At 35.3% G+C, this 14,798-nt stretch overlaps 1 protein-coding gene across 1 annotated transcript in view; it reads left to right on the plus strand.

The window, feature by feature from the left end:
- The window catches only part of LOC131854119 (uncharacterized), a 155,320-nt gene extending 141,839 nt beyond the window's left edge, over nt 1-13,481 (plus strand). Inside the window, exons 8-11 of the mRNA XM_059205250.1 lie at nt 3,456-3,593; nt 7,523-7,676; nt 8,667-8,828; nt 12,137-13,481. Coding sequence (XP_059061233.1) covers nt 3,456-3,593; nt 7,523-7,676; nt 8,667-8,828; nt 12,137-13,444 — 1,762 coding nt within the window. The 3' untranslated portion in view covers nt 13,445-13,481. The remainder of the gene's footprint in view (nt 1-3,455; nt 3,594-7,522; nt 7,677-8,666; nt 8,829-12,136) is intronic.
- The last annotated feature ends 1,317 nt before the right edge of the window (nt 13,482-14,798 follow it).

Below are 14,798 nucleotides of genomic sequence, written 5' to 3' on the forward strand. Positions count from 1 at the left end.
TGCTCTTCAATTCAGCGTTAAAATATAGTTACCTACTGAACCAATTTCATTATTATTCATTGTAAAATTTACAAAAGAAATTACCCGTGAAAATACATCAGTGACGGCTCATTGTTCCGCGGTCAGATCGCGTGGAGGCTTGCCGAGATGGTAGTTTACCTCTCGTTAGTGCAACAGCCTCTATTTATCTGGCTAACACCTATCAAAGTGCCATTAGCGTGAAATGATACCATTATTCCTGGCCACACTAGAAAACTACCACGGTAATATGGTAGTAAATATTATAATGCAGTTATTAGCAAACTTTCCATTTCTCAATTATAGTGAATTTTTAGTATTTTTTAAACCAAGATTTTATTTTAAAAATAACAGTTTTGATCTGATTTTACGAATTACTTACTTTAACATCTTGTGCACATTAAAACATGGTGTTAATACTTAGACTATGTAATATCATGTTATCTGTGCTTATACTTAGTATTAACCACAGATAAGATAATATATGAATATCGTATACATCTATAACGCATCTGCGCATCGGGCAATATTGTGTATCTGTAGCGCATTACGTTTTACGCGGGAAAATAAAAAATACTGCATCATAATTATTAATTGACAATTTTTATATAGTATAAAATGAAGTAGCTTCCTCTATCGAAACTAACTATTATGACTCATAATAATAGATAGATGATAGTAGTTTGTCATATAGTTATCTATATTATATACTCTGTACGGTGCTATTTAATATTCTGTAGTTACGTTAACTTTTTGTAATAGAGTACAAAGTAATTTCCCTTATGTGTAGACCGGTGCGCTCGACTGCACTCACGTTGTATCACGGCACCGTGAGAACCGAACCTGCGGCCAGTGGATACGTAATCATATCATACCATGATAGGTAACAGTAATCCAATCACTGTTGCTCAATCATCAGGGCTCTCGTGATTGGAACCTTATGAGTTTTGTTGCAGACTTTTGAATCATTCATATGTGTCAGTATTAGCTGTGACCGCATGAAATTTTTAACCTATTTGTTATTCTGATGTATAAGCTTTTTCACGCAAAAACTACTGAACGGATGTTGATGAAACTTAACAGTAATATAGCTTCATTCATTCATAATTTAAGAGCTGTGCTCTTGTCGGTGGAGCTCCCGCCACCTTCCACGATCTTCTATCAGTCCCTTTAGCTGTTGATACGACACGACTCCAACTTTTTCTTTAACTTGCTTGATATAGCTGTGTCTTGGTCTTCCCTTCCTCTCTTTCCATCTATTTTTCCTTCTATAATGTTGTTAATTAGTTCGTCGTGTCGTATCAAGTGCCCCAACATTTTTCCCCGCCTATTCTCAATAATATCTATGATCTGTCTCTTTTCTTTAATCCTCTCAAGCACTTCTTCATTCCTTATTTTATCTTTCCAGCTAATTCTTTCCATTCTTCTGCAACACCACATTTCAAAGGCTTCCAGTTTGTCTCTTTCCTTTTGTGTCAATGTCCACGTCTCACAGGCATACAAGGCTATACTCCAGATGTAGGTCTTGATAAGTTGTTGTATAATATAGCTTATACATCAGAAATAACATCTAGGCTGCAAATTTCACGCAGATGAAACCGCGGGCACACCTAGTATAATATAACTTTAAATTCTGGTTATAAACATGTTAAACAGAATAAAACAAACTTTTTTTTTAATGGGTGCAAGGCGTGGTTATATATATATGGAGTTCTTTGCAAGGATCCGATAGGAACACCATGAGTTCTGTTTACGACTCGGAGTACCTACGACTTTCGGTTTTACCTTTAAATTATTATTAGATACATTTGGACACTTTTTTTTTAATTTGAATTATATGATATTTAAAACTTTTTTTATCTTTGCTACTTTTTTAGGCAATTGTTAATCTTAATGTTATTTTTGTAATAAATTTGATTATTTTATTCTTATTAAAACCGTGTTAGTATAAAACATTAAAATGGACAATTTATATTATATTGAGATTTATTCCGTTTCATTTTAACAAATTAAATTCTTACCTGAACTGAACTGAACGTACGGACTGAAATGAATGAGTTATCCAACGAGTATTGTAAATATACAAAATAATCATTACTTTATTAGTTGCCCTGAATCTAAAATTATGTGGAAACAAAAAATATATATATATTGGCTTGACCGATTCTTATGAAATTTTTATATCTTGTACGCATATTCAGTAGATCTGAGAATAGAAGGTAAATAATTTTTCACGTCCCTAAATAATAAGGGATCTTCATCTTTTACATATTCAAAAATGTAAAGGATGGGTTGCACCATCATCATCATCATCATCTTTTACATTTTTGAATTATGTTTTTATTTTTAATTTTTATTTCGATTCGACATTATACAATCCTAAATTTTCAGCCTTCTACAAAACGTTTGCAGAGTCAGCCAGTCAGTATAAAATTTTAAAGCAAAAACTAACTACAAATTACATACATTTGTGTGGTCGACGTATTGATTAACTTAATAAAGTTTAACAATAGATTGCATTTCAATTTACTCAATTTTAAACTATAATCACTCTTTTAATCCTTGTTTAGAATTCATCTATGTTTTATATTAGTCTAGTGTCGACGGAATGAGTAACTTAATACACTTTAACAATAGATTACATTTTTATTTACTCATCCCTTTAATTCCCAGTTTGCTTTTAAATAACATGAGTCCTTATTTACCATTAGATTAATGTGTTTAGTGTATTAATAATCAGTCTTGAGTAGTCTAGTCAGTATTGGCGAAGCTTATTAATTGTCATTGGACAACTTAATATGACTGGAAACATGTAAAAATTACACCGTTAATTTTCCTAAAATAAAATAGATAATGTGTGGTCATAGTACAGACGGTGCAGTGGCCGCTCCGTGTGCCATAGGCCATGTAGATAATGTGTGGTCATAGTACAGACGGTGCAGTGGCCGCTCCGTGTGCCATAGGCCATGTAGATAATGTGTGGTCATAGTACAGACGGTGCAGTGGCCGCTCCGTGTGCCATAGGCCATGTAGATAATGTGTGGTCATAGTACAGACGGTGCAGTGGCCGCTCCGTGTGCCATAGGCCATGTAGATAATGTGTGGTCATAGTACAGACGGTGCAGTGGCCGCTCCGTGCGCCACTGCACCGTACTCTTCCATGTTTATACTCGTATACTCGTATAAAATTGTATATATATTTATACGACCTCGGAAGTCTAGCGGTGTAGCACACCGCTTTACGTCCGATGGTCGCGGGTTCGATTCCTCGCACGGCACAAACATTTGTATTCATGAGTATGATTGTTTTTTTTGTATAATATATGTATATTATTTGTAGTTAATTTATTTTACTTTTTAATGTTTATTTTTATTCATTATCCATGCAATAAAGTTTAAAAAAATCATTAATTTTTTTATGTTTATATATTTTGTAGCACGGTGCGCGAGTGTGGAGGTACCGCCACGCTGGTCTCGGTTGAAGTTCGTGAGGGCACATGGGGTGCAGTGCCCCGGGGCTCCGGCGTTGTCGTCGAATGGGCCGGAGACAACGCCCCGTTAAGAGCCGGTGACAGGTAAACATACAGTTCAAATATATATCAATAAAATTCAAATTTAAAATATCTTTATTCATGTAGGTCTATTACAGACCCTTATGATATGTCAAATCTACCGTCAGTTCGGAATGATTTCGGAGTGAGAAGAACTGACACGGGTATTGGAATCGACTTTCACGCAGGAAAGAATAGAATTGAATAGAACTATAATAGAAAGATGTTCCAATACACGCACCATATACATACATTCAAAATTCAAAATATCTTTATTCATGTAGGTCTATTACAGACCCTTATGGTATGTCAATCTACCGTCAGTTCGGAATGATTTCGAGATGAGAACTGACAAAAGACTCAGCTAGTATTCTTTTCATTATATTAATGTATATAATTATTGAAGAATGTCAATTTAATTGTATGCTTTTTCGTGTGTCGCATAGTCGAGAAGACTGATAAAAAGGTAGGGAACATATTATAATATAAATAAATTTGACGTTCATAAGTGTTCTAAAATGTCCTACATGAATAAATGATTTTTGAATTTGAAAATATATCCTACGTACTGTTACCGTACCGTATATGTTAGTATCTAGTTCAAAGACAAAAATTTATTAACTTGATTTTATTACAATGAGTGCGTAGCGATTTCTACGTTGATTATCGCATGCCTCTTACTTGTTATACTGTAATTATTTATATAAAAAAACATCTATTAAAAAGAGCAACACACAAATTTCTTGCTCATTCTTCTTGTAATGAATCTGCATTCCGAATGAGTGGTATAATCAAAATATGACTATTCAAAAGTGCTTGTAATGAGTTTATTTGAATAAAGATTATTTCTATTTCTATTACAAACATTAAAAAAATTGTATATTTATACATATTTATTTAATAAACTGCAGTTGGGAAATGCGACAATAATTCATGCCATAAAAAGTTCTCGTGAGAAACTTGCGTTGAATCAATTATTGTTACGATACAAAAACGCTGCCAGCGAACAATCGAAGCAATAAAACTTGTATATTAATGCACTTCTACATTAATAGTTTAGCATAAATATTATGTTATCTGTGGTGTAAGGGTTGAAAATAAAACATATAGCGTAGTTTAAACTAGGACGTGCGACAAGCAGCGTTCGCGTTGGTTGGTGGTAAGCTACTAAACAATTTTTTTTTGTGGATGATAATGGAATGGTGCACCCGCCTGCGCTAACGGTTTACGCTGGCCGGGCACCAGAGAAGGATGATAAGATGAGCATGAGGTCAGGTTAGTTACCCCATTGTGACAAATTCACCAGGAATAAAACCAGGTTTCCAGGGGGAACCGAGGTCGACCTGACATGGTACATTGCTAGCAACGGGGTTGTCAATCCACTTTACTAACAATTCCCTTCCCCCCGCTACTAAGCAATTAGGTGTGGTGGCTTCCATATGGACAATCCTGCGGGTCATTGCACATAATAATAATAATAATAATAAAGACATTTATTATGTACCTTTAATAAAAATCATACGTAGGTACGTAATATAGGTATACATACAGTTCTAAACAATAGAGTAAAATAAGAATATCTTAAAAGTAACAATACATAAAAGTATATATTAAACTACCTGACCCAGCAAACGTTGTTTTCCTATATAAATAAAATCGCTGTTAAAAAAACAGGTTGGCGATATAAGGGTGCAGGGAAAATTTAGAGTTGTATATGTATAGGTACTATAAATGATTTTCTATTAATTAAAATTCATTTTCTACATCTATTTTTGTTATTTATCACGTAATTTGTACTCAAATAGAAAGATAAATATTCAAACTCTTCTGATTATGTATGTTTTATACACTTTGCCCCGGTTTCGACGGAATAATCCCGTTTTTGGCACTCAAAAAGTTTCAAAATCTCTAATCGATAAAAAAAATCTGGCAATTCTGATTTATATCTACAGATTCTACGATATAAACTGTGGGCACACTACACGCAATAAGAGTTGAGAAAAATGACTCACAGCGAATATATTACTACCAGTATTTGTGCTAAGTATTTTTTTACAATAATATCTGTGCTTTCCTTTCCGGCGACATCCTGTATGTCTTATTCTTATTATTATGATCCTGTATATGTATTCCTAAGTTTTTCCATCACATTCGTATGCGCGCTGAAGTATGATGCATGTGATAGTTACTACATTTAACAATTGATAAATTTAAGTTACTACTGTTAGGTATAACGACTTCCTTATCGAATAAGAATTTAATATATAGTTTTAATGGCAAATACATACTGATTGACGTAATTGTAAAAAAATATTCATCATCATCATCGTCATCATCATCGCAGCCCGGAAGACGTCCACTGCTATACATAGGCCTCCCCCAAAGATCTCCATGATGATCGGTCCTGCGCTGCTCGCATCCAATGCCTTCCAGCGATCTTGACCAGATCGTCGGTCCACCTTGCTGGAGGTCTTCCCACGCCACTCGAGGACTTTGATAAAAACATATTAAGATAATACAATTCCCCTTCTTCAAACGAACGTATTATTTATCGGTCATAACATATCATCTCAGATTAAAAGAACCCAACCACAGTAACTACAGTTATTAATGATATAATATATTACGAATGTAATGTGGTACAGCTGAAATACTAAGTCATAATTTGTAAATCGCGCCAACTTTCAAGAGTATACAACATGTAAACAAACATGTCATCCGCATATCAAAAGATATAGATAGATAGTCATAAGACAATCTTAATAAGATAATAATAATAATCTCAGGACAATTCACACAGCGCCACCTAGACCCAAGTTTAGCTAGCTAAAGTTTGTGTTATGGGTACTAGATAACTAATACATACACATAGATATTTTTTTTTTGTAAATACATACATATTATACATAAAAAACACCCAGACCGATACAAACAATCATACTCATGAAATGTTTGTGCCGTGCGAGGAATCGAACCCGCGACCATCAGTCGTAAAGCGGTGTGCTAGACCACCGAGGTCGATTAAATATCTATTAGGGCAATTACTCGCGTGTATATTATAATGAGACATATATATACATGGACAAGGCTCGCTGGAGTCTCGTCTAGACTTTCTCACACATCGCTTCATTAACATAATTATAGTATTTACAACAAGATTAATGTATCCACTATAAAATCGTGTAAAAACTACGGGTTGACTAATTGTTGTTATTTGTAATAGAAGACTGAATTATGTGTCTGTATGACACTTATATTGAACAGAGATTAAGTGCGTAGCGGTTTCTATGTTGATTGTCGCATGCCTAATCCTTGTTGTTAATTAAATATAAGTAAATCAATATTTATTTAAAAGAGCAACAGATAAGTTTCTTGCTTATTCTTCTTGTGATGAATCTGCATTCCGAATAAGCGGTAGAATAAAAAAACTTGACTATTCAAAAGTGCTTATATTAAGTTTATTTGAATAAAGATTATTTCTATTTCTATATATATATTATATATATTTATATATATTCGTGATACCAGTCGTGCATATACCATGCACGACTGGTATCACGAAATACAAAGTGACACCTATAATAACACATCCAATGCAGCCCTGGTCCCTAAAGACTAAATTATAATCTAAATTTTCTTTAATTTTACAACGTTATGGTCAAATCGAACCCACGACCATCGTCGTACATCGAAATTTAATGCAAGTGAAACTGCGGTTACAGATAGTGATATTGTAATTTCAAAACAACTGAACGGATTTTTCGCGGTTTTCGTCTATTAATAGAGACATTTCTGAAGAAGGTTTAGATGTATAGTTCATTAAAGGGTAATATAAATTAGGTGAAATAATCGCGCGAAGCCAGGTCGAGTCATATACTTTCGATGTACGACGGTGTGCTATACCGCTGGACCACCAAGGATAATAATACAAATAACTTTAAATACATTTTCAGATTAGTGGAAGTGAACGGCACGTGGACGGTGTCGTGTCGTAGTGTGGAGGAGGTGCAGCGGGCGGCGACCAGCTCCAACCCGGCGCGACTGGTGGTCATCCGAGGGTACCCCACGCAACAGCACCAGCCAATACACTCCAATACTTTTACTCATGTAATTACCATTCAAGTATATCTAGCATATCAAAAGAACATAAGTTTTCTTCGTTCATCATTCTTCTTGACTGAATACATATCAAATTTGGTGGCAGAATATAAAAATTATCATTTAGTGCTTCAATCATTTTATTCAAATGAAGATTTCTTTTCTATTGTGTCCCTGATTTTATTCTTTCAATTTTACTATTAGTATTTATTTCATACATAAGTTTATTTCATATGTAAATTTTTATTAGTATCGAATGAAATAAAATAAAAATTTTATAAAAATTTCGCATAAAAATAATGAATTAATTTAATTTCTCCTTTTTTCTCTTATCTTTTTTCTGGGTATCAACATAGAATTTTGAACCACTTGAAGGATGTACTACTTTTTTTTATATGAAAACCGAAGCTGACAGGTTACTTGATAAATGGTGACTATCGCCTTTACACATGATAAACAAACATGCTTTCGCATTCTTTGTAACGAAAGAAAAACTCATAATGAGTTGTATAATAATCAGTGTTAAACTTAGTATTAACATGCATACAGCTTATAACGCGCTCGTCTGGCTACCGGCAACATTGTGTATCTGTTTCGAATTATGTTTGCTCTAGAAAATAAAAAAACAAAGAATTTGTCTGACTTCGTTCTTAATTGTTAATTATTTTACTTTATTCTATGTACCTTTTTATGTCTACTCCAATACTGTATACACATAACAACCCGAGTATAAATACTGCCCCTACTCACAATACAACATACGCTGAACCGGGTCCTATTGCCGCCTTTAATTAAATATCCTTTAAATGTCATTTCATTGGCAGCAATATATGATTCTTACTCTTATTCTCGTTTTCGTTTTCGCTCTCATTCTCGTTCTCGTTCTCACTCTCACACTCACACTCACACTCACACTCACTCTCACACTCACATTCATTCTCATTCTCACTCTTATTCTGTTCTTATTCAAGACTGATGTAAAATGGTCGTATTCCGTAGAACGAAGCTAGTTCTCTGCGCGCGGAGCTGAACGCGCTGCGCACAGCATCTGAGGAGACGGAGCGCGCCAAAGAGAGCCTGCGGACTGACAACACGCGCCTCACGCACCGCATCTCGTACCTCGAGGAGCAGGTCGCCGAGATGCTGGCCAGGCATGCACAGGTATGTTAATACTATTGAGAATCACAACGCCATCTAGCCCCAAACTAAAAGCCTGAATTAATCTATACTCAACTAGGGAAGAAAGGTTATTAAGAGGTTGCGTCTGCGCTTCTGCGAGGAACTTCGCTGGCTACATTAGTAGTCTTGGCCATCTTGGCCAAAACATTAGGACAGAAGGGGATCGTTAGTAATATGACCAAATAATCACATTGCTGGCAATGTTCGATTCGGTTTCCCCTGGAAACCACCATACGTTCAGGAACTTATGGTGGTTTCCAGTTTCAGTTAGCACACTAGCTACAAAGTGCTAACTGAAACGACCTCATGGTCATCCTAATATCGTCCAGTGTTGCACCGCACAGTGGGAACTTTGACTCATTTTCGTCTCATAAATCTATAACTTCTGTATTAATAAAGATATGTACATGATTTTTTTTCCTGATAATCTTAAATATATATACTTTTAAATAATGTATGCTTTGTGAGTAAAAAAATATTTCTAATAGTTATAAATAATTTAGGAATACAAGAAATATAGAATTTGTAGACTTACATTTATGTCCTAAGAAGTTTATACAGAAATAAGTAAAAGTATCAGCGTAAAAAACCAAAATTCTTATAAAGATAGCTTACAAGTCACTCAAGAGCTCCTTTTCTTCATCAAAAAGTACTAAATATTTTTTATTGGAAGGTATTCTTAAACTTGTTATATATGGGTCAGAGGTATATAAAAATGCGTGTAGAACATCTTTGTTAGAGGCTACCCTCGAACATTGTCTTGCATGATGAAGCCTGAACTGTTTATAGTCTTTGTTCCGTGACTCTTGAGCATCTTCTGAAAGTTGCCCAAAAGGCAAGACAGAAAAGTAACGTATCACACGTTCACATTTCATTTCGTAACATAAAACAGTTTTATTAATTCCTCATATATACTAGTAATTTCTGATGTACAATGATAATTTTGGAAAAATCTTGTGGCTGTATTGCCGTCATTAGTGTTGTCACTAACTTGCATCGCTATATCTATATTTAATCCAAGTTCTTCTCTGAACCTTCTTTGTACATAAGCCTTCTTTTGCTTTTTTAAATCTTTATTTTCTGTTGTTGTGGCAGTCCATTTGTATTGTTTTGTATTTTGATGGTAAGATAATTAATGTAGAATAAGTTCCACGAATGCAATGTTGAAGGGCCATATTGATAGGAAGTTTCATCGACATGTTTATTTTGTACTTTTTCTAAATTGTTCATCTCTGTGAGTTTTACACTGCAAATGGTACATACATTTGATTTCTGCTTTAACTTTAGTAATTTCTATACATAATTTTGGCGAATAGCACGATTCTTTAGCTTCACGAATCAACCTGTATGATGGAAACAATAAGTAATTCTTTGCTATCAAACAACTCCTCATATTTTCGTACTGTGCCTTGTTCAGATCCAATTTTATGAAAATGCTAAGAGCTTAATGTTTTGAATATGCTGTTATATTTGCCTGTTCATTAATAAGATTATTCATTAAGATAGCTCATTTCATTCTAGTTTTCTGCCGGCAATGCTCGTAAAATATCAATGATGATCAACCCTTAAACCCTGTACATATGAGTTCAGTATGAAGTCCACAGGTATCAAGCAAGCCTTGTTTTTCCGTTTCTTTGTCCGAACTGTCTTCGTACGTTTTAGAATGTCTTCCTCTTTACTCTGTCGAAGTAGGCGGTTCAGGTTCGCATGTAGTTTTTTCTAGATTTACAGTGAAAATACCATCCTATCAATTGCTATTTTATTTAAAAACTGTTCTTTCTTTCGACCACATTTCGTATAGCGGTGACGAAAATGAGTTATGAAGGACTTCTGAATACTTGCGATAATTTTTGCTATATTCGCATCTGAAGATTCGGTAAAATTATTTCGTAGTTTGAGATAGAATCAACATAATTTGTATCACTTTAAATCAATAAGACACTTAAGTCGCGTCTGGTACACGAGAATTCACTCATTGGGGTGAGATGAGTAATTAACAATTGTTTAGTAATAACAAATGCTTATGAAGAACTGTAATATTTCATATGCAAATACATACACTATTTTATACTTAATAATGATCATATACGTGTGCAAAATTACTTGATAAAAAATATTTATCATTATGTGGTATAGAATAGGTCTGTATAGGAATGGGAACTATATACTGTGTGAAATAGTTGATAAAAGTAAGGCAAAAGATAAAATATATAGTAATAATTGAGCAAAAAGTATTTTTTTGAATATTCAGACAGAGATTCTCAAATAAAGAAAAAAATCTTAATATACGTACTTAGAAAAAACAAATCTCACCATGATATTATACTCGATTTAAATATTTTACGCAGTGAAACTGCAAAAAAAAAATGTTATGCCATCAAATTACATTATATTTCCTAATAAATAAAACCAAATTTAGAACTTCGGCAAGCTTCGGCAACTGTCAAATCTCCTAGTGAAAGTCTGAGAAAAGAAAATAGTACATATAACGATATATGGATTTTTAGTTAAATAATATTCGACTAAACTAAATATATTTTTATTTTATAGTAAAGTACACATTCTAAGCATTCTAAAATGGTATCACACTATATCACTTGATATTGTTTTGATACTATAAACTTATACTAAACAAATTTAAGTTACAAAATTATTTTTGTATTTTTTTCATTACTTGACTTTAGAGGCTCTATTCTATGAAGTATGAATAGTCAGAGATTTGAATCATATTTATAATGATAGAGTAACTCTTTGGCTACAATTTGAGGTATATACAAGCATATCCACGGAGTTTTAGAAAAAGTATTTATGAGATGGCTTTCTTAGGCGAGTTCCCACTGTGCACCGCCAGAGTAAACCGTTAGCATAGGCGGATGCAGCGTTCCATTATCAACCATTAATAAAAAAACTGTTTCAGAAGACTTCCTATAGTATCACTTATTAAGCGTAAATATTTGCATTCGAAGTACTGTTTTGCACTTTCAATTATATATTCAAAATATCTTTATTCATGTAGGTCTATTACAGACTCTTATGATATGTCAAATTTACCGTCATTTCGGAATGATTTCGAGATGAGAAGAACTGACAAGAAACTCAGCTCGTATTTTTTTAGTAAATATTGTACATGTTTGCAATACATCCTGCATAAGTATGTAGTTATTTAAAAAAACCAGCTGGTATTTAATGGCCAACAGTGTGGATACAACTATAAAGTTACTTATTAGTTATTTTTAGGTCTGCACATAATGTTCTCCAGCAGATTTCATTTATATTTATTTTGATTCCAGGTACAACCCACAAGCAGCAACGACAGTTGCATAACTGTTAATAAATCAAAGAAAAATGTGACCAATATTAACATCACTACGGAACCCCAATCAAAGAGTAAACATAGTCCGAAATCAGAAGTTCAGGTGTTCCAAAAGGGTCCGGACATCACGGCCATCGTCGCCAAATTACCTGGACTGGACGGAGCTGAAGCTAACCTGCCCCTCATGAGGCCAAGGTCCAACGCTTCTGGAGCGTCGTCCAGAGCCGCAGTATCTCCTCGAGCCTCGCCACAACCAAACTACAGATCCCACAGCTCGCACAGTTTGGAACACAAAGCTGGGCGCATGCGGCATTCTCTCTCACACCACTGCATACACGGTGCTATGGATTACAGCGCGGAAACAGATGCCGCAATACGTATGATCGAACGAAACCAAAGACACATGGAGAAACAACGCATGAAATCAGAAAAACTAAACAGAACCAAGACAGAAGAATACTTCCGATCAGACAGCGACTTGGACGTAAAAGATTCTCGCATAAACATGAGCGCTTGCGACCCCAAACATTATGAGATCAAAAAAGCAGCCGACCGTATAGAAGAGAGCATCAAGAAAACCAATTGGGCTGAGAGGAAAACGCTGTCAATAATTGAACAGTTGAAACGGTCGCAGCGGTTAAGGAAGATGAAGAAGAATGATAGCTCAGAAGATATTCAGGTAGAATCTGAGAAGCATTACATGTACCATAGGATAGATGGCAAAGTGTTGGAGAATGCCCACAAGTCGAGTCGAAGAACATCGAAACTACACAGCAGAAGCGCCAAGTCTTCAGAATTCGAATCGGAGTGTTCCGACTACCCTAACGGTGACATGTACAGCAGTTCTCCGAGGATAGACTACGGGTCTGAAAGCTGCTCAAGGTTGAGTCACTATCGGAAAAACGAGGATAGGAGAGATAGTGACGTGAAGTCAAGACCCACTCCACCGCGAAAACCACTTCGTCTATCTTTACATAAGGCGCGTAGTGCCCACTCATTAGTAAATGGGAGCGAATCAGAAACACCTAGTAGACCATTATCGGAACTGCAGAATGGCGACCTTCAAGATTGTCAGAAGAGACCAGTGAAAAGAACTCACGGAGCCGATAAGTGGGCAAGGGAAAGAATAAGGGATCCAGGACGAGCTACTCCAAGACCGACGCGGAAACTCTTGAACGGGCTGAGCGCGTGCGAGACTCCAGCAGCCGATGCTCTGTACCCTGAGAATACTCATAAACCGATGAAAGCGAATGGTGTCATGCATTCAGCAGGCAAGTGGTGCTAAAGTCGAAAAGAACAGTCCAGTACGTACAATTAGGAAAAATCAAGGATCTTACAACGTTTTACTGCAGATGACAACGTCTCGCCATGCGATAAGGATTCTAGGAAGTTGCAAGAACGTGCACGGTGGCACGTGTAGAGAGTGTGTTGCTACAGTTTATTTTTACTGAGTTCCCGATATTGTTTCAATTATATGATATTTGTGTACCTTCACTCCTCTACAAATATTGGGAACTCCCGTGATTACACCCGTGATTATACCTAATTTGTACACATAAATAATGATAGCGTCAAAAAAACCGTATAACACTCCAATAGATCAATGAACGTAATATGTACAGAGGCTATACTAAATGATAGACAATAAGTTATTGTATTTTAACTGTAAATAAATAACGTAAATAATAAGCACCCACCGCGTGAATACTCACCTTATTCTGTAATATTAATTTAGGGCATTTCAATATGTTTACAATTTTATATACACAGTATATGCATAAATAAAAGTATAAATTAAAAACCATTGTTTTATTCATGAACCTTCTGTATAGTTTATACTAATTTACAGCTCGAATGCTCAGTGAGATTGAGATTGAGACTAAGAGTGAGACTGAGTGAAACTGATAGTGAGACTGAGATTGTGACTGAGAGTGAGACTGTGAATGACCTTTAATAAAGTATCCTTTAAATGTTAGCGATGAGCTAACTGATCTGATCTCATACTCATCTTATCATCATGCACTAGTGCCCCGCCAGCATAAACTTTAATGCAAGCGAGTGAACCATACCATTATCAATCATCATGAGACTGAGATTGAGACTGAGAGTGAGACTGAGTAAAACTGATAGTGAGACTGAGATTGAGACTGAGAGTGAGACTGAGAGTGAGACTGAGAGTGAGACTGATAGTGAGACTGAGAGTGATACTGAGAGTGAGACTGAGAGTGATGCTGAGAGTGAGACTGAGAGTGATACTGAGAGTGAGACTGAGAGTGAGACTGATAGAGAGCCTGGGAGTGAGACTGTAAGTGAGACTGGGAGTGAGACTGAGAGTGAGACTGTAAGTGAGACTGATAGTGAGACTGATAGTGAGACTGAGATTGAGACTAAGAGTGAGATTATGAATGAGACAGAGTGAGACTAAGAGTGAGACTGATAGTGAGACTGAGATTTAGACTGAGAGCGAGAATGAAAATGAGAGTGACAATAAGAGCGAGAATGAGAGTGAGAATGAGAATAAGAGTAAGAATTATTTAAAGAATACTTAATTAATGGCGAGCTAGCGCTGTGCTAACTGATCTGACCTCATACTCATCAAGTAAACCATACCATTATCATCCATTAAAAATAGGACTTTA

This window comes from Achroia grisella, unplaced genomic scaffold (genome assembly GCF_030625045.1).
Source record: "Achroia grisella isolate CSIRO2021 unplaced genomic scaffold, CSIRO_AGI_Agris_v1 utg970, whole genome shotgun sequence".
In the NCBI taxonomy this organism is placed as follows: domain Eukaryota; kingdom Metazoa; phylum Arthropoda; class Insecta; order Lepidoptera; family Pyralidae; genus Achroia; species Achroia grisella.